Source organism: Athene cunicularia (genome assembly GCF_003259725.1).
Source record: "Athene cunicularia isolate RWA chromosome 1 unlocalized genomic scaffold, athCun1 chr1_part2, whole genome shotgun sequence".
NCBI lineage: Eukaryota > Metazoa > Chordata > Aves > Strigiformes > Strigidae > Athene > Athene cunicularia.
The window spans coordinates 29,551,017-29,571,632 of record NW_020799092.1 but is presented as its reverse complement, the minus strand read 5'-3'; the positions used below and the strand labels follow the sequence as shown (position 1 = coordinate 29,571,632).

At 35.3% G+C, this 20,616-nt stretch overlaps 1 protein-coding gene across 5 annotated transcripts in view; it reads right to left on the bottom strand.

The window, feature by feature from the left end:
- The window catches only part of INTS13 (integrator complex subunit 13), a 31,213-nt gene extending 10,603 nt beyond the window's left edge, over positions 1–20,610 (bottom strand). The window contains exons 1-18 of one of the 5 annotated variants that reach the window (XR_003400191.1): positions 20,379–20,610; positions 18,830–19,061; positions 17,429–17,503; positions 16,463–16,665; positions 16,117–16,197; positions 15,062–15,152; positions 13,287–13,415; positions 13,130–13,153; positions 11,562–11,646; positions 9,602–9,691; positions 8,552–8,641; positions 6,926–7,104; positions 5,942–6,112; positions 5,395–5,549; positions 4,177–4,407; positions 2,931–3,070; positions 2,197–2,338; positions 809–1,434 (exon numbers count right to left, since the gene is read on the bottom strand). Coding sequence is in view for 4 of the 5 variants with exons in the window: in XM_026866605.1 (XP_026722406.1) it covers positions 1,395–1,434; positions 2,197–2,338; positions 2,931–3,070; positions 4,177–4,407; positions 5,395–5,549; positions 5,942–6,112; positions 6,926–7,104; positions 8,552–8,641; positions 9,602–9,691; positions 11,562–11,646; positions 13,130–13,153; positions 13,287–13,415; positions 15,062–15,152; positions 16,117–16,197; positions 16,463–16,665; positions 17,429–17,503; positions 18,830–19,054 (2,151 nt within the window). In the remaining variant the exon portion in view is untranslated. Of the gene's footprint in view, positions 1–135; positions 1,435–2,196; positions 2,339–2,930; positions 3,071–4,176; positions 4,408–5,394; positions 5,550–5,941; positions 6,113–6,925; positions 7,105–8,551; positions 8,642–9,601; positions 9,692–11,561; positions 11,647–13,129; positions 13,154–13,286; positions 13,416–15,061; positions 15,153–16,116; positions 16,198–16,462; positions 16,666–17,428; positions 17,504–18,829; positions 19,062–20,378 lie in introns of those variants that run through there. The other 4 variants (XM_026866605.1, XM_026866616.1, XM_026866623.1 and 1 more) reach the window with 4 other exon arrangements.
- Between the last annotated feature and the right edge of the window lie 6 nt (positions 20,611–20,616).

The following is a 20,616-nucleotide window of genomic DNA, read 5'->3' as shown; positions in this document are numbered from 1 at the left end:
AAGATAGAGAAGTGATGATGCAGGACATCCTATTTTCAATTAAGTAGTGAAAATAAGTCTTCAGACTTTAGTATCTCCAAAAATTACACATTGCTTCTGTAAAGTTATAGAAATTTTAGAATGATAAAAATTTCTAATCACTTTAGAACCAAAACTCATTCTAAAATCGTTTGATACAAAACACATCTGCATCCCAATGGCAAAATAATCACCTTGAGATTATACATGGTACTTTAATACAGCTGAAGATCTCAGCTATTAACGTAAGCAAAGAATACGTGCATGGTCTTTGTGTTCAGATCTAGTCATCATGAACCATGGTATTTAAAGTTTAAGGTGAAGAAATATGAATATATTATTTTAGTTTTAGAAAAGCTGACAGATGTGTCTTAAATCAACTTAAACTATAAACATATCAAATTTGTGAGACCTTCAGTTGCTTATACAAGCTAAAATAAGGCAATGGATGGAGATCAGAGGAAGACTCATATACTTGGAGATCTCAGCTATTGGTCTTTCCTTAGTACACTCAAGCTGACCCATTTGGAAGCCAACTCCAAATCTTACAAAGGATTAGATCACAGACACTGGGTGAAGAAGTTTTCCTATTTGAGAATTCTACTCTCCATTAAGAGAAAAAGAGGCTCTGCTCTAAGAAACTGAAGACAGATGATCTACTTTGTCATTTCACAGCCATCAGCATTCAGAGAAAGTCTCCCCATGACTTTCAAAAAGGCCTAAATCCACAGGTATCTTAGATGGCATAATCAGAAAAACATATTAATCATTAGCAAAAATTTTATTTTACTTTTACTCCAGCACAACCTGAAAGGATTTGTTTTCTAAAGGTAACTTATAGTCCATTTTTACAAGTCCTTAAACCAACATTTTTTTATATGTGTAACCATTCTCCCATCCCTTAGTTGAAAATCAAGACTGGCATTTTTCTCAGCTCAGTTACTAGGTATCAGTGCATGATTTTTCCATAATTCCGGACTCCTGAGGAAGTTTCATGTAAATGAAAGTATTCATGAACCAAAACTAACAGTATTATCAGTTAATTATCAATTGCTTGAATTTTTTTTTTTTAACAGTCATAAACTATTCTGAAATATTAAACAATACTTATGGGAAAGGACTTTGATTACTTGATTTAGTCCATGGCAGCACACGTTTTCTTCGTCCTAAAAACATGACTATAAAGTTCTACAGAACAGCTCCTATTTGCACACTATTCATTTAATGTGATACACAGATTTCATAGCAAAAGTAATAGAAAAACGTAAAAACCAAAACAGAGCTATACAATCATACTAGAATGGTACCAATATCAATTCCAGCATTAAATATTTTTGCAATTTGGCTAAGTTTTGTCCAAAGAAACAAATTAATCATCACTGCCGGCCTGCTTTTCCATTTTCTGTTGTTTCCATTCTGAAATGCAAGAAAACAATTGGTAAGGCTTTTTATTGGAAATAAAATCAACATATTATGGAAAAAAGACAAATATTTTTACAATAAATATTTACTCCACTAACCATCCTGTGTCTCCCTGCCTCCAACATAATCTTATCTCCTTTTATTACTTATTTAAGCAGCAAAAGGTTTCTGCAAAGAAACTTTCCAGTAATAACTGCAAAAAGCTATCCATTATCAACCTCACCAAGAGACAAAAGCCCATATTCATGTGACCATAGAGAATCTATTTCTAAAATGTGAGCTTTAGCAGTTTGTTTCAAGGTCTTAATTTTCACCCGTCTTACACTGATCATTGAATACCATCATCTCAATTACTTGAGAGGAGGTTGGCTGGCTGTTTCAGATCTTTTTGGTAGAACATGGCCTACTATCAACTTCATAACAGAACAGCATAATATTCAACCACTCTTACTGACATTCCTTTGGAAGTTAAAAGCAACAGACTGGCACAAGAAATCTCAATTTAGCTACTATTTAAATCCCTGAAGTTTAAGAGTTTTGCTGCAAGGGCAATCACTAAAGCACAGGGAAGACCATTTATCAGCATTCAGCCTTGCTCAGCACAGATGCAAACAACTGAAATACAAACACCAGTCCAGTTCTCCATCAATGCTGAGAGATAAAGGAATGTATTTATACATTTTAATCCTCAAGAGTAAGGAGTCTTTTAATGCTGTAATTGTAGTATTCGTCCATACCACATTTACTGATACAAACCCATTTTCTTCTTTCAGATGTTGGTATAGCTCAGCTTTATTGTTGACAGAGTTCAAACGACCAGTAAATTCCTGGTGTTTCCTAGAGTTGGCAGTATTAATCCTGTTGCTCCATAAAGACAACAAGGACATTGGCCCTAAAACTGCAAGTAAAAAGAGTTTAAGTGTAAATTCTTAAACATATAATTATAAAGGCTTAGAAGAATTATAGACTATGCTAGTACAACATATTAAAACCACTAATATTAAACAACCTACAACATATTAAACCCCCTAGTATTAAACAACCTTATAATAGAGGCCAAATACAAAATATGCAAAGTGGTAACAATTGCATAGTTGCTTCCTCTGAACATCAGCTCAGCCACTGTGACAGATAACAGTTCACACCAAGGAAGAAAAGTCACTGAGAACTGCCCATTCCGAGAGCTATACTGCCTAGGCATGTTTATATTTATTAGTCAGCAGGAGACAATGATTTCTGATGCCTGTCCTTAAACAGCGCTTCTAACATACAGTAGCTCAAATAGCAACAGAAGAAATTTGTTCAACCCCCTGTCAACCCAAGTGCCTATCAGAGACTCACAGAGTATCCTGGTATCTCTCTCTCTACATAAACATGTTGAGGTAATATTTATCAGGAATTTCTCACTATTAAGTGTTTAAGAAAATACAGACTGATATGACAACTTCTATCTTTAAAAGAAATAATCTGTTGCAATGCTTCTGGTTTACCTTTTGCCTTTTCAGCTGTGGGCATTTCATCCATTGTAATGAGAGGCTTTTTGTTGGGTGGCTCAGGAGAATCAGGGGAATCTTTGATAACTTCAGCTTCTGCTAGTTCTTCTTTTTCATGATCCAAAAGACCTTTTAACCTTTTTGAGAGAGAAGGAAAACAGTGAAGTAAAATATGCTAGAGCAGCACATACTCTTGATACCATTCTGTACTCAAATTTATACGCAACCTGTATCATAAGATTTCTTTTGACCCCTTGGAACGGGTAAAAAACAACAGGGAAGACTAGCTAAATAATCCACTGGATAAAGCCTTAAGTAAAGGGAAGGATCCTAAAATATAATTTAATTTAAGGTAGTTAGCAGTATTTATAGCATAGCTGAAAGAGTTGACCATTCTGAATTTTGAAGGAAAGACTAAGTAACAATGAATATAACAAATACCACAAAATTCCCTATTATCTTTTCTACCTAAATTCAGACCTATTCTATACCAAATCCCTTCTATCTCAGGCCCCGATTTTGTTACACATGAAAGTAAAAGCAATCATAGGAGTGGATTTGATCTTACACAGGAAGGCATTAAAGTTCACCAGCATTGTGACAATAGTGTAGGTAGAAAGGTCCTCCTATCCTAAATGACTGTAGCATGCACAAAACATGCAAATTAAGCTTACTACTATGAGGGCTTTTTGATCTCTTTAGATTAGTAGTTTGAAGAGACTGACAAATGCTTACCACTTAGACAAGTTACAACAACATGAATTACAGACAGTCCTGTCATTCAACTGAAGAGCCCAATCTGGATTGTTTATCTACCTAAACATTAAACTATCTACAGCTCAAGAGCTTATCCTGAGTTTTCAGTCATGCTTTTTATTTCTACAGAGCAATTTAATGTCTAATAGGTGGCATGGTTAGGATAAAATTCAACAGCAGTGACCCTTCAAGCTGCAAAGCCCTGCTAAGTAGTCAAGAACTTGGACAAGAATCATACTGCTTGTAAAACATGTTAATTTAAGAAGTCTGATAAGACGACACTGTAATAAGTTGCCCCTTTCCCAAGCTTGGTAATGGTGACTGATACAACAAACCTTGGAATCCACACTCCATGCTAGTAAGCCAAGGTTACAAGCAGGAATGCATCAAACTAACCTGCAACTGTTTCACCACAATTCCTCTCCCCTTTGAAGTAGGGCAGGACAAAAATGATGCTACAGGCTTACTTTCCTTTAGAAAAATCTACCTTTCTGATTCTTGCCATGGCTTATCCAATTCATAGTCTTTGCCCAACTTCTCTGACTTGTCTTCTTTGTCTTCTCTCTTTCTACCTCTTTTCTTGCGCTCCTCCTCTTCTGGGGGTTTGCTTCTGCAAGCCATCAAACATTCCAAGACTCGCTGGTGTTTATCAGAGTTGTTTATGTGTGCTCGTACAAGGGTCTCCAATTCATTCCACATAATCCGGTACTGTTCATCTCTAAGCAAGGCCAGAAAAAAGGTATTACATATAGGATTACCTAGATCATGAAACTGTTGAATAAATTAAGGTTAAAAACCAGACCTTAGGAAACAAAAAAACTCCAAACCCAAAAATAACTCTCAGCAGATTGACTGTCCTCTAGTACTGGAAGTCTACCCACCTGGGATTACACCATCCTTGAAACATGAAACCACACTGCATGTAATGTTTCCTAATGGACAACCTGTGTTAAGTTTCACTTGAAATAGACCATGTTCACTGAAATCAAATTCTTAACTTCCACAAGATCTTACTGAAAATAGGCACTTCTGAACCCTCTCAGTTGTTTGATAACTATGTAATGTTAGGATAGTTAGAGGGCCACTTATGTACTTATATGGAAATTATTTACTAGTTCTTTTAATTAAAAAAATTTAGGAAGAAGTGTACCATGTTACCATAAATAACTTTCAGTCACATGGGCAAATCTGTAGCTGAATTTATTTTTGGCCAATTCTTGGAAATACAATGCATGCATCACAACAACTGAGATATCAGGATATGCTATGCTTGTTTTAAAGGAGCAGCCCATATTTTAAATAACTCAAAAGGATTTGACTATTCTAATATAACCCGATTTTAAATAACTGTTCATTTATAATAAGCTTAAGTTTCCCTTTTTACTAATTTAAAATCACTCCACCTTGTCCTAGGTTGCAACAATCTCTTACCTTTCTTGATGACTATCTTGGCTTTCATATTTTAACATATTCTCAGTTCTTGGGTAACAAAAATGATGGGCATTTTTTCCTAATGTACTGCAGTATCAGTACTGTGGCAGCCCCTAAATGATGCAGGCAAAGTATTCACAGCATTTGTTTTGTGTACATACAGCATTTTATTTACCACATATTACTTTTGGCCAAACTTTAAAATTCTGTATGAAAACAACATCAATAGAATATGAATAGAAAAAGCCCAGCATCAAAGAGATACGGATGTAACCTTTTTGGACCCTTTCCTCTGGTACCAACTGTTGAAATTGGCAGTGGATCATTTTTCCTCTCCATGTCTACCAAATTGTATATTGTTTTTTGACAATTCAGGACATCCTCATCAGTCATTGCTTCTTTTACAATCACACTGGCTAATGGCACTACCTGTAAGACAAAAGTCAACAACGAGAATATCTGTGTATGTCACTGGAGAGAAACAGGAAGAAAGAAATCAAAGGCAATGGAACCATGAAACAACACACAACACCACCACCCTATCTTAGTTTCAATGTAGTTATAATTCTGAGCAGGTATAAGCAGATGCATGCTTTCTTTACCTAGCAGGACTGTTGCTGTCCAGATCAAATATTCTGCCCAATTTACATGGCATTCCAATAATCTATTGACATTAAATACAGACTATTTAAGTGAAAATAAAGCTGAAAATAAACTGATTTTGTGGCAAATGATTTATCATAAAGAGTTAATATTTCATCCCGTGGCAAGGTGAAACAATCTTGAACAGAATAAAAGGTTACAAACCCCAGGGTACTTACAGCTTGCATGTTGAAGATGGTAGTCTGAGAAATAATCATAGGCCAATAACGAGTATGTTTCTCTAACTGATCTTTTGCACGTTCCAATGGAATTTCAAGACTGCCATCGATCTTATATCTGGGCTCTAGAAAAGGAGTTAATCGGTTTTCCCTCATAAATTCACCAAAATCCTAATGATAACCAAACAAGACACAGTTAGGCATTTCTCTAACAAAGTAACTTTCACTGAGTGGGTGAAACAGAATAGTCTTGCTTATCACTAACCATGTACCATCCCCATTGATAAATTTAAGCCTAACAACTAGAGCCTTGTTTCTAGTTTCAGATGTATATTATTCAGGACAAACAGAAAACTTAACCCATATTTTTATATTACAACTGATGCAAGGTTCTTGATGAAGAGACCTTTTGGATCTGCAAGGTATTTCATGTATGGTAAGAGTCTTACTATGCTTTTCTGGAAGCCACTTTGATTGCTTAAAACAGATACAAAACGATGTGTTGAAAGAGATAAAGGGAAAAAAATCAAAACAAATGCCAGCTGATTTGTCTGCTACATATCCAGGGTTCAGAGCTGACAACTTAATATTTTTTATTTACTGTACAAGCCATTTACATGCAATCTACCCTTCTGACAATAAGCAGGATATAGTCCTACATGTATCCAGCCCACAGAAAAAGCTTGCCAAGAAGAATGTTATTCTAGAATCAGAACAAACTTTAAATACTCATAGTGCATAAGGAGGCAAACACTTCCTTGACACAGAAAGGATTCTATGAAGCAGGCAGAACAATAAGCAGAGGTACTACTTCATACTAAATATGCATCAGTAGTACAAAGAGAAACAATTTGACCCTGCAATCCACTCAGGTCTCCAAAAACCATACCATTACCTTTACACATCTATTTCATTACATCTCTTGTCATCTGAGATAAGCAACAACTTAAGAAAAAAAAAAAAAAAAAAAAAAAAGAATCTTACTGTAATCCGATAGTCAGTGACTCTTCCACCGCACCCTTCGCTAATTGATGGGGGATCTTCTAGAATTGATCGCGAGCTGCTTAATACATGCAGAAAAATTTCTCCTCCATGGCTGCTGAGCATGTGACTAATTACTTTAGAGCCAGACTTGCGTGGCTGTTCCAACAAAACAGAACGACCTTTTGGAAATAAGAATAGTTTCATCAGTTACTGCGTGCTGCAATTTTAAATTAAAAACTACAGGTACTCAATACAGGTTTGTACCTAGCCAGAAAGGCTCTGAATCCATTAAAATTGTGTTTTCACCTAGCTGAATAAGAAACAGATATCTCCTTTGAGTATTTACTCTGTCTGTACACAGAACAGTGTATGCTCTTAAATTTTACACAGAAAGATCAAAAAGCCTCTCTCTGGGACCAACCAATCATTTCTCTGTAGAGTATTATATTCTTAGAAAAAATAAATATTTAAGACATCAAAATGGTACATTGTGTGAGGGTAGTTTGCTATTTTTAATTATTACAGATTATGCTGTACACTAAACTTATCCGGCCCTACTACAGAAACTCTCATTAAAAGCAACTTCTAAAGAGTAACAAAACCTACTTGAATATAAAGGTATCAACTGATACCATTCATTAATGCTTAAAACGGATATAATTTTTTCAGACAGAGAACTAAAACTGCCTTTGTCTTATTTCCATTAAAATACACTAAGCAGAAAAGGGTGTATTATCCAAACAGGTTGCTTCTTACGATGAAACAAAAATACAAGATTAGAAGAAATACACTATTAATTTTGGTTCTAACCATTTTTATTACTCCAAATACTTTTCAGTACAGAATATTTAGAGAAAATACATAAAAGTTATAGTGTTTATTAACACCACTGCACATTTAGACATTCAAATGATTTGACTGGAGAAAACATCCCATTAGAAGGATGTTTGTAATGCAATTTTGTCTGCAAACTGTAAAAAAACCCCCCACATTTAATTAACATTGACTACATATTACTTGTTTGGAAGAAAACTTTGACTTACCTTTTAACACATATTTAAATGGCTACCTCTTATAGTAAGATTATTCATGGCAATGGGCAAGATCTTTCAAATAAGCAAAAGATAACTAAATCTAACCTGCTTTTTGACTGATCCCAGTACACATAGGTATGTCTGCTTCAGCTGACCAACACACTTAGATGGTCATAACCCAGTTAAAAAGTTTTGAGGCTGCCCAGCATCTGCTAAAAGTCATAGACATAAATTGCTAATATTTTGCCATAGTCAGAGTAAGCATTGTGATAGAGTGCACTATCACCTACTGAAAGCAGTGTTTCCTACTGAATAGTATAAAGTGAAAAGTATTCTACATCTGGATTCAGATAAGAACTACCAGAATTCAGTATTTCCTCCTTCTTTACATTTTTCCTCCCATCGTTAAGTTTCAGAACACATTCCATTTACCTTTAACAACTTCCTTCTGTTACATGACATGTTCAAATAAACTGCACATTTTTACAGTATATAGACATTTACTGCTATACAAACCAAAATGTGATAAGTGCTCTATTCACCATATTAACAATTAAAACATTAAATAATGAGGTCACAGACAAAAATTTACCATTAAGGAGAAAGTTAGTAAGGCATGAAGAAGGTCTGCTATTTACATCTACTGGTGAAATTCTGTACGCTCCAGTGCAATAGTGTAATTCTGAAAAATAAATTAGTAGAAAGAAAGTTGAGAGTGTAGTTTCACATACAGAAAAAAACCGCCACAAAATGCAAGGAAGACGAGGATGCTATTTCACAGTCAGCAAAACTAAGTCTAGCTGTCTCTTGATTTAAATGTCTGCTCCTTTCACCATCTCCTCGCAATCATTACAGTACCCTCAACTGCAAGAATTTAACACATTCTCAAGCCCTATTTCCAGCAGGAAATCTAGTTCTTTATCTCCTGAATTCTCTCACTATAGAGTCAGCCTCCTCTTAACTACATTTCTGTCAAAGAGTCAACATATCTTGCTGACAGTCTACAGTGTGCATGCACTGAAGGGTCAGGTGGTTCCTATGCTGCCCCAAATCTTCCCTGTTTTTCTTTCACTTTCACTTACAGATTTGGGTAGAAATCTCACCCTTACTCAGATTTTAGAGGCAGTAGTCTACCAATAGTATCATTTCATACATTTAACTTCCTTACAAGTGTTACTTAGCACTCTAAAGATTACACTAAAGAGAGTTCTTTGATTCCCACCCCAAAACAAGAATTAAAACTGAAAGAAATTCAATGTGTCAAAGCTGCCATGTTAAAAAAGCACAGCTGTGGAACTGACAAGGTATTACTGGCCCTGTGGGAGGAGCAAATTATTAATGAACATTGCAGTTAAGGAACCACTTCATGATACTTAAAGAGATTGAAAAAAGCCACCAAGAAAAACATTACTACTATTCTCACCTCTTACACAAACCACTGATTAGCCAAGATCAGGAGAGCATCATATGACCATGAGTAAACCAGGGTGAAGTCAGCAGCAAGGTTTATAAAGCAAAAGGTAAAGCAAGCATTAACAAGTAGAGAATTATGTCCTTGTTCAGATTCTTATTAGTGTACAGAGAGAATGGTGTTCAACACAAAGTTAGATGATCAGTTTCATAAAGATACCATGTTACCTACCTACACTATTTGTTCGAGGAGTACACCATTTTAATGTTACAGTTTCTTTATATGTGGCTTCTCTGCTATTGCCACCTATATGATTATCACCTGCAATATGAAGTAATAAAAAGTGTGATCAACCATATTTTATTACAGAAAAAAATCTCATCAACATTTAATATACAAAATATTTACAACATGAACATATACAAAATGTAATCTAATTTTAAAAAGTTAGATCTAACAAGTAAAAAAGTTATTAGCAGTGGCAGTTGAAAAAATAGCCTTTTAAAATCAGCAGACATCGCATGTATTTTAAAAACCAATTCAGCAAACAAAATACTGCAGCTCCAATGTTCCATAGGTATGATTTAACATTTTGAAAATTACACATATGTTTTAAGAGGCTTTTTTTTCTTCTCAAGTGTCTAGAATTTTAAGAAAATATCTTCTTTAAATTTTCCACACAAATTAGAACCCTTAACAAATGTCAGAGCTGATAATTTCTTGTACATATTATATTCCAAAATCAAAACTGAAACTGATCTAAAGGCACATTTGACAAGTTGAGCTTTCTGGGATTCCTTCTCACCATCCAGTATGTTTGCTATGTCATGTTTAATCTGAACATCTCTCAACGTTATACTGGCAGTAGATGGTTTATCATTAAAATACTTTCATACAACATTTCACTGGTAACTGCTTTGGCAAAAACCACCCAAGAGCCTTAAACCAGGCATCAATACTCCTCACTACATTAAGCTAAGTTTCTGCTAGTGAGTTTTGCAATTCTCCATGATCCTCGACTCACATTATCTCAGGAAAGAATTGAGTGTTGCATGAAGTTTCAGAATTACAGTAGCATAGTCAAACAATATGCTCAATTCCACAACTGGAATAAGACACATGTCAGCATGCAACACCGTATGCAATATATTAGACTTTAGTCTAATATTTAATGTAAGAGGTTTTATTTCATATCAAAAGACATTTACTCACAAAAGATTAGTTTGATTTGCTTACTAATCATGCAGGTAACTTGCAAAAAAGTTTTTTTTCAGTTAAATTAAAATAACTAAAATGATTCTAGAAAATGTCTGACTATCTAAAGGTCAAATTTATTTAATCTAAAAATTCTCCAGCAACGTTTCACAGAAAAAAAGATCAATGTAACTGAATTCTAACTTTCCTAGAATGAGCTATTACAGCTGAAAGCTTTATTTAAAAACAAATATAAGAAACCAAAATTTAAAAAGTCTGTTCTTAGATTGTGTAATCTCAAAGTTCCACTGGAAAAAACGTGAAACAGAATTGCAGTTGGAGTTCGCTTTCGGCTTTTACTAGCAGACTTACTCCTTGAGCCAGCAAGTATTATGAAACTATTTCTGAGCCCCTACAACAAAGTTTTATGCTTTCAACATGCTGACACAAGTTCAGAGAAATACTAGATAATTTCAAATTTACAAAAAGAATACTAGGTATTTCAAATACAAGAAGAAAGCGCAAAAGCCAAACAACTATATAGTATTTTCCAAAGCAATTACTGCCATGTACAGGCCATGAGATGTAAGTGATGTCAACTATTATTAACAGACATTAAAAGTTAAATTGCAGAAGGAATATTTTCCAGAAATACCCACAAGAGGTTTCGTAAAATCCCTGCACATCTGGTCTCTCATCTACTTTTTATATCTCAGTAAGTTGACATGCCTCTCAAATCTCCTAAACGTATGTGAAACCTTGACTGATGAATTTGACCTGTTTTTTCATTGTTATATCCTTATTACTGCATTAAAATATGCCAGTAATGAGTAAAACTCCAATGCCAACATTACAAATCAAGTTCTTGGGTTGTAAGGCATAACTTAAAATATGCTAATCATGCCTGAAGTTTACATCAATTTGAAGCTTGCAATCTTTCTCTGTGAATACTTCCAGGTTGATCAAAAGCCACTTTTAGAGGACTATTTCTACTTACCACTCTTTAAAAAGTCAACATGTGCCTCTTTGTGATGAAGCAGCTCCACATCATAGTTGGCTGATGTGTTAGCATGTTGTTCTTCCTTTAAAAGAGAAAGGTAAAAAGAATAAACATAATTGAGTCAGAAGTCCCTGTTTTCATAAATGAATGATTCTACATTTGCCTTTCACTCCAGAAGAAAACAAAGTCTCCAAAGTGCATCAGACAACAGGATTGCAGTGTTGAGGAAACTGTTTGTGCTTTGACCTGTTTAAAGATGCAGCTATCTGCTTTTACTCTTTTCCTTTTATGAGACACTGTGGTTTCCTCTTTATACAAAACTCATATACAGAGTTCATAGTGTAAAATATAGGTAAAAAATAGGCTTAACTACTTTTGTTTTAATTAGTGAAGTTAAGGAAGCCTATGACATACTGAATATAACCAGCAGTTACAACTTACTGAGCAGCAACAAATGGTCACTGCGGAAGACTGGCAATTGCTTTTTATAACTAAAAATCTCAAGAATTCAAACCAAAAAATCCACACTTTGACCTTATCATTTCCTTGCACTTAAGATATATAAAAACTGTCCTTGCAGTTGCAAGTTTATAACTCAAAAATATGGAGGTCTGTGAAGAGGACACTACATCTTTAAACAGCTGCAGGGGACTAGCAAAAACAGAACATTAGTCTTGGTAAGTTATTCCAAGTTTGAAAAAAAAAAAAAAAGAAAAAAGAAAAAGCACAGAGAACCCAGAGTCTATTACAATAAGGACAAAGGCAGAAGGGAGAGGCATACCAGCAACACATAGGTCAAAGTTACAGACAAGGTATTTGCAAACTTAAGTCACATTTACAACATGACCCATGCCAAAGTTTCATTAAAGCTGTTAAAATAATTCTTAATTTCATATTTTAACTTATAAAATCCATACAATATTCCTAGTTTTCAATGATGCAAGTAACAATTAACAGTATTGAAACTTGACTAATTTTTTAATACAGGAAGGTTGATCGGCCCCTGCCCTTCTTGCTTGTTTGAATACTGACACTTCTGTTTCAATTGTTTCTTGCTGCCTGATCAGAAAACTCCTGTAAACTTAATACTTGAATTTCTTAGTTGCACTGATTTCCTTCCTAGTAGCAATAAAAACAAAAATTTAAAATAGGGACATAAACAACACTGAACAGAAGATGTTTAATTTAATATCTCTTAACTAGTTATCATCCTCTGTCCCCATTTCTGGTTTATGGATCTTCAAACTGTAAGACATACTGGAAAACCTTTAGTTAAAAATCAGCTATTAGTTACAAACACCTTTATGTTGGATAGGCATGATAATGAAACAGGGAAAAAAAGACTCACTATGCCAATATAATGCACAAGGGTCAAGAATATCTAAACACAACTAGAAAATAACGAAAGAATCACAGAGTAATGAGGTAAATAAGCCTGTATGTATCGAAAATACAAACAGCATTGAAATAAGACTTGTATTGCTCCATCAAAAACTGAGATTCAGCAATACAACATTTTCTTCTGTGGTCCCTCTTTACTTTTTTCCCCCTTTATTTTTACTAACCTGTTCACAGACATTGAATGTGGGCTAATAAAAAAAACAAAATATGACATGGAGAGAAAAACAACGTAAAAATTCAATTAAAATAAACATTAAAAATTTTCAAACAAATTTAGAAATGATGTAGCTAATTAGCGCAAAGCTATAGACACAGTATTACCTTCATGGGAATGTTCGTTATTGTGGTTGAAGCCAGATCAAAGTGCTGTTGTACTAAAACATTCAGTTTTGTAGCCAGATGCCGCCCTGCACGGACACTGTGCACTTCACTGGTTAGAACAGGTGAAAGCTAAAATAAATTGACGTAGTATTAATAGTATTAATGGATTAGGAGCTAGTATTGTGTAACAGTATGATTAATTTGAAACTCTAAAATAAGAATGTTTATATGGCTAAATTTGGCTAGAGGATAAGACTACCACCCAAAAAATGCCCACACCATGGGAAACTAAGGAGGAAGAAACAAAACTTATTTCTCATCCAGAATTTTGCAGGTTATGCCAGTTGTTACAGTTGTAGTTGGTACAAAGTGTCAAAAAATTAGAAGTATGCTAAAAAACTCAAGTCATTAATTGTTAATTGGAAGAATCAGTATCACAACATGGGGAAGAAATTATCTTAATAGCAGCTCTGGGCCTAGTTTTTCACTATTTTACCTGCTAACAGGCACAAAGTAATTTTTATAAGCCTACCTGTGTAAGTAAATCATACATACAGAAAAGAAACAAACAAGTCATAAGATGCATTTGATTATTTCCTGGCCAACAAGGACATTGTTTTTAGGCTTTAAAAAAAAAAAAAAACCAAAAAACCAGTAACAAAGATGAATGTTGTACAGGGGAAAGTAGTAGTCAATTTATTCTCTTCTTGTTCACATTTCATTTTAACGTAACTACAAAAGAGTTTGTGGAAAATCTCAGGGAAGACAGCTATTACAGTCCTTTTTATTTATGAAGTAATATGTAGGACTAGATGCCTTTCGTATTTAAGACTTTTTCTTTTGTCTTTTATACAGACAGTATGTTGAAATAATGAGCAGTGCAGACTGAAGAGCAGATTAATTACAAAATATTTTGTATGTACTTGGTTTCAAACAACCACAACTAAGCATACAAGTCCACAGAGCACAGGTACTTTTGTTACTGAACACTTGAGATGTTAATATATAGAACAGTTTCTTATATGCATCCTTTCACCTTCTTGTAAAATAATCTTTAAAAGTACCTGTAGGCTATTTCAAGTATTTGATCAACTTCGAGTATATTCTACATTTCTAGAATATGTTACCCTTTCTTTCACTTGGAAGCACTTTTCATTAAAAAGGCATTCTATTTGCTAACAGTGGAACAATAGAATTTATACACAAAAGCTCATTTATTTAATGAGAAAATCGTTTGACCAAAAGGCTAAAAATGCTAACATGCTTATCTGGATAACATGGAACATGCAGTGCTGAATAATATCCACATGATTCAGTAACAGATAACTGGGAAAGCAGAGCCTGTGCTACCTAGTGGGTTATGCATGAATAGCAAGAAATTTACTCAACTAATCTATTCAACATACCAAGTAGTTGATGGTTTTCCACTACGTTCCTAAATATACATTCTCAAAAAAACAACCCTAAGACTACCATTTTATGGCATTAATGGGCTTACTTCACAAAAAAATGATTCATGAATTAATTATGAAAGAAATTTAAGTAGTGAAATGGAAAAAGGGGATACCATGTATTCACAAAGACTACAAACCAAGACAACAAGGCATACACTTTAGATGGCAACTTTTCAAAGAATTATCACCTGCACTTTTTCCTACACCTTACTGGAAAGCAGAGCCGCAAAACTTTATTGCTGAATCCTTAATTTGCAGTCTATTTGGAGCCTGACACTGTTCCTAATCCTTGGATAAATTTTCTCATTTTAAGCTCCTTACCTCTTTTTTAGGACGATCTGAAACAAGGCTGTCTTCACCAACTGGGTAAGTGTGGATTAAGACCAATTCACATTTCTGAATCTGCATTAGACTTAAATAAAAACATTCTATTCAGTGTACAGTGTGGTAGACTATCTCCTAGGAATTAGATCAACTCTCCCAAGATTCATCTCATTCCCAGAATACAATCATAAATATGTACTGCAACATGCTCTCTCTAAAAGCAGTCTGTAGATTATGTTGTAGCGCATCTTTATGATTGTATACAAAATAAGTTTTTATCAGAATAAAAAGTGTAACACTTCTAGGTCTTCAGATGCTGTAGCACTGTGTTACTTTTTGGACATATCAATGGAACAGATCCTTAACTCATGTAATCTGTTCAGTTTCACTCAACTGAAAGTTGACACTACAGAGGATTTGTGTCTTCAAGGGTGTGCGCAGGTGATTCCAGTGAACATGAAAACAGCTATCCAAATAGCATGCCTATCTTCCAATGCAGCTGGAAATGTGGAGAAATGAAGTTACTGTTCCATATCTCTACCTACAAGAACAAGACCACTTTTCTGTCTTTACAGTGAACTGAGAACCTGATTCTGAGGCAGTATTCTTTACACACAAGACTGCAATTGCAGTAAGTAAATACAGGAGACTCCTGCTTCTGCTGTTTAAGTGCCTAAGGAGTAACCAAGAACAGGATCTCAATCTACTGTATACTTTACAAGGCAATACATAATCCCTAGGCCAAACAGTTTTAGACAAAACACATGAAAAAATTATTACTCAGAGAAGATGTAACCTGTATTTCAATAAATTCCTTTCTCTCAATGGGAGTGGAAGTGTCAGGCAACACAATTTAGAAATGAAAAGTTAGTTTCTTGTGATTGTATACCAGCTCTAAGTCAACAATATAATGATTTAGCACTTTATTTCACACAGGCATTCAAACAGTTTATTAGAGTAAGTTTTAAGTGGCAAAGATACACATATTTCACAGAGGATACAACAGGCACATGCAGAATAAGAGAAACTACATTTGTAAAAAGTATACTCACTGATCCGAATTAGCTGCAAGCTTGTTATGCTCATGAATGGTTTCCTGAACACAGTCCTCAAGCATTCGAACATGACTGTCACTAAAAAGAAATTTTTTATTTTTTAAATGCAGAATAATCAATCCTCCTGTTCAAAGAAACATGACACTAAATGCTCTCCCCTACTTCAAGTGGGAAATTTTTGGTTTGTTACTTTAACAGACCTCCATAAATAAGGCAAGAAATGATCAAAGAACACAAAAAAGCCAGCTACTTAGGGCACTAATTCATGACAATCAAATAAAGAGTGCTAAGAAGGTATGAAATCACTTTTTGTTAAATGGTAGAAGCACATTATCATACACACCTTTTTGCATTAGTAATACAGATTATTCTTCCTCTGTTTCCAACACGTTCTGCATTCTCCATGAGCATGGTTCGAGCCTCATGCTGGTATTCAGTTATTTTGCAGAGTGCTTCAACTGCTGCAACCAGACCATGAAGTATGCTGCAGCACTCTGGATCTGCCCGAGGATTAGGCGGCCCAACAGCTGCTAATGCTGCCATCAACTAGTTAAAAAAATTATTGAAAGTCACTTCCCAGCCATTTGTTAAAATGATCAGTTAAGAGAAAAGTTATCATTGTAACTTATTTTACATGTAAATTAATATTGTTGAGAGAAAACCAAACAAAGCAATTAAAGACTATTATGTTACCAGCCTGCTGGAAAACATTTGTGCCTAAACTATCCTTTGCAATTCACTTATTAACTAAACACTGAGAACGCTCATTTATTACAGAAAAATACCTGGCTATAATAAGTTTTATCCAATACCTGAAAGAAATTCTAACATTATCAGTTGTCATCTGCTTTTATTTTCTGAGAATTTGGAAATTCAGTTCCTCCCCAATGTAAGTTTTTCAGAGGACAAGCCCATTCAGAATGAAACAAAATAAGAGCAAAGAGAATATTTACTTTTTTTTATCATGGTTTATTTGCCTATCATGCAAATGTAAAAAACCCCACCAATTCTAAAATTCAAGAAGTATCATCAAAACAACAGAAGAAATACATAGGTAATTTCTTTATAACATTTATTTTAATACCTAACTCCACACTCAAAGCTCTTGGATTCTTTTTAAATTACGTAAAACTGTCTGTAGAATAGTCCAGCCTCACAGGCTACTAAAAATTCTGTTATGTAATAATTTCAGACCAGATCCACCAACATTTTAATTAACCATAATTATTTCTTACTGAACATCATAAGAATCTGCTATTTACTCCACAATTAAACTAGACTTACAGAAGAACAGTTACAAAAAGCATACCTCCTGCAAGTTCTGATCTTCTTGAGTCCAAGAATTCAAGATATGAGCCCCAGAATCACTCACAATGAAATTCACCTAAAAGGATCAAAAAACCACATGTAAATAACAGCCAATCATAAAAGTAACAGCCATTATGGCTACTTTTCCAAATCCAAACAAACATGAATTACAACTCTGTCTTATGATGCTCTGGAGATACATAGAATGACAAGCCAAACTAAAGATTAAGAGAATAAAACCACAAAAAGCAGCCACTCCTGCTATATTCTAGATCAAATTAACACTGCAGGGTATTATGAAGTATTTTAATCATCACATAATATTTTCAGTAAATAGCTACAAAATAAATACTGCAATATTGCAAACCATTCTCCAAAGACTGTCACTGTAGATCACATGGGTAAATATCTAGCAAGATTTAATAAACATCACAAAGTATGTCCTAAAGATGACAAAAAAGTCACGAGGAAGCACACCTTCCACCTCAATTACAGTTTCTCATACCACATCAAGCTCCAGTTCAGCCAATTGATTCAAGTCCATTAGGTGTACACTTGATATAATCCCATAAGGAGACTTGACTGTATATCAAATGCTCTGAACTAGTTTAAACATCCATTATCTGAGAACAAGGACATGGAATCCATCAAGGCGGTGCAGCTGATGTATCAAATCACTGAATTACCGGAGGTATTTGTTACTGCCCAGCTTCTGGACACAGCCAGTATCTCACCACCAATAGTTTGTACCAATATCACTGTCACAAGGTTGATTAACTGTCTTTTTTTTTTTTTTTTAAGAGGAACTAACCTTTAGGGCATTGGACAATGGTTTACTCAATAATGAGAAGAGATATAATAAACCAGATATTAGTTATCTTATGATACAATGTTACAGAACCCACCAGGTATTTCCTTTTCTAAACAAAGAGTTGTGTGCTAGGAAGCCCCCCCTTTTTCAAACTGGTTGCTTCAGGGCAGTCCAACTTCTTCCTAAAGCCCAGGATTCCTTCAAAAGGTGACTATAAAAACCTTAATAAGTGCTACCAAGTGTGTTTAGAAACAAAATTCAATTTGAAACAATACCTCACTCAAGCTTTTGTAAACATACAGCTCAGGAGAACATAATAATAAATCTGTAAGTTATCTTAAAGCACCTGTCATGTTTCGCACAAAGTGACATTAAGACAATGAAAGTTCCCCCCAAAAAATATGTAATGGGATTCATATACTATTCAAACCAATTTAAAAGTTTATCAACAGCTCAAAGACATTTGTATATAATAAATTATATTTGACCTTTTAATGCAACCAACAGCTACTGATATTAAGACTTCATTAAAATGGGAAAATATCCCCTATACTATCAAGTACCATATGTAGTAAGGCTAGAACAACTTACCAGTTTCTTGAAAGGGAAAATATCATACATTATTCTACAGTACTCCATGGATGATTCCACTGAACAGGTCCATAGTGATTTTGAAATGGGTGCAAGAGGTATAATTCCTTGGGTCCGATTCTTTACTAACATATCAAATTCAACATGTTGTCTGCAGGATTCTGCCATATACGGGCAGTGATCCACAACAAAAACAGTTTTATGAGACTCAGAAAATATTTTCATTTTTTTCCTAAAAGAAACAGATATTAAAATCAGAAAGAAATTATACAACACACAAAAAATCACATCACAAGATTACTGTGCAACTTATAAGGTATAAAATTATCTTACTAGGATACGCAAGTTTTAAAGATATTATCTCTTATCCAGACTACATATTGCATAATTAGCCCCTATGAAACTGTTAAGCTTTTAAAAAAGCCTACAAAAATTCCCATTTTAAGAATCTGTTTACATGAAGACAAACATCCTCTACATCTCTTACTAGTCCATATATTTAGTACACTAGATTTCTAATCAGGAGAAAAAAAAAAAGTATAGAGAATATGGAAGTATGCTGTTGAAAAGGCAACAACAATACATACTTTTCTAATTAAAAGAAACTTTTAAGAAGAAAGTACAGAAACTGCTTTCTATTTATAGCTCCTTTTCTAAAATAAGCAACACGGAAGAAAATAATTTATTATTAGGTTACACAGATCTTGAAGTAGCATAAACATTAGACTTTTAAGTAGATTTTTAGCTTTCACTTTTCTAGGTACAACTTTCTATTTTTAAATTAATATTTGCATCTCTACTTTTATCTCTCACTGACAAGCATATGAAGTCTGAAATGATAATGTAAACGTTTCTTATCCAGCAAGAGTCATAGGAACACCCCTTGTATTCCTCACAACGATGAGGCCTGAGAACTCTGCAATGAAGTGTAGTGCATCTTCCCGTTTCACACCGACATACTGGGTTTCCCTCTCCTGTAACATTACTGAAATAAATACTTTTTAAGCAGCTATCACATCAGATCCTTGTATTAGGGTGGACATCTCAATATGAAGGCTTAAACTCCATATGAAAATTATTCTTAGAGTAGAGCTACTTTACTAATCTTAAACCAAATACTCCTCAACTTTATTCAACTTCTAAATGTTTCCATAACGTTTCCGGTACAAAAAACCCTATTTTGTCCACGTCAATACTGAATTACTGAATACACAAAACCAAAACATATGTATGAGTTCATTTAAAAAAACTAACACGTCAAAACAACGAGGATTTACACAAGTCAGACTGCGGGCAACATCCCGCTCTGCAGGGCTGGTTTCGCACCCGCCCTCGGCAGAGGCTGCCGGGGCACGCTGCACCCCCTGGGCAGAAGACACGGCCGACCGCAGCCTGGAACAGCCCAGCGCGGTGGGCCCGGCCCAAGGGCCTGCATCCTATCTTTAGCTTGGCAGAGAGCTTAAGGGGCAGGCTGCACGACCGTCGGCGAGGTTCGGAAGACGGGAGCTCGGTGCACGCCCGCGGGCAGGGGAAGGGAAGTGTTTCCTACCTAGGCCGGCCCCTCCTCTGAGGCAGAAGTGCAGGGCCTGCTCCGCGACGCACCTGGGCCCGGCCGCGAGTTCGGTCCGAGTGGGGATTATGCCCGCGGGGCGCCCTAAACTGGGTCAGGCGCTGGCGCCTCCGGCCGGGTGACCTCCATACCCCTCCGCCTGCTTCTTCCACCGCCGGCTGCGGGGCGAGCGCGGGGCCGGGTTCCTGCCTCCGCGCCCGGCGCCCGCGGGGGTGGG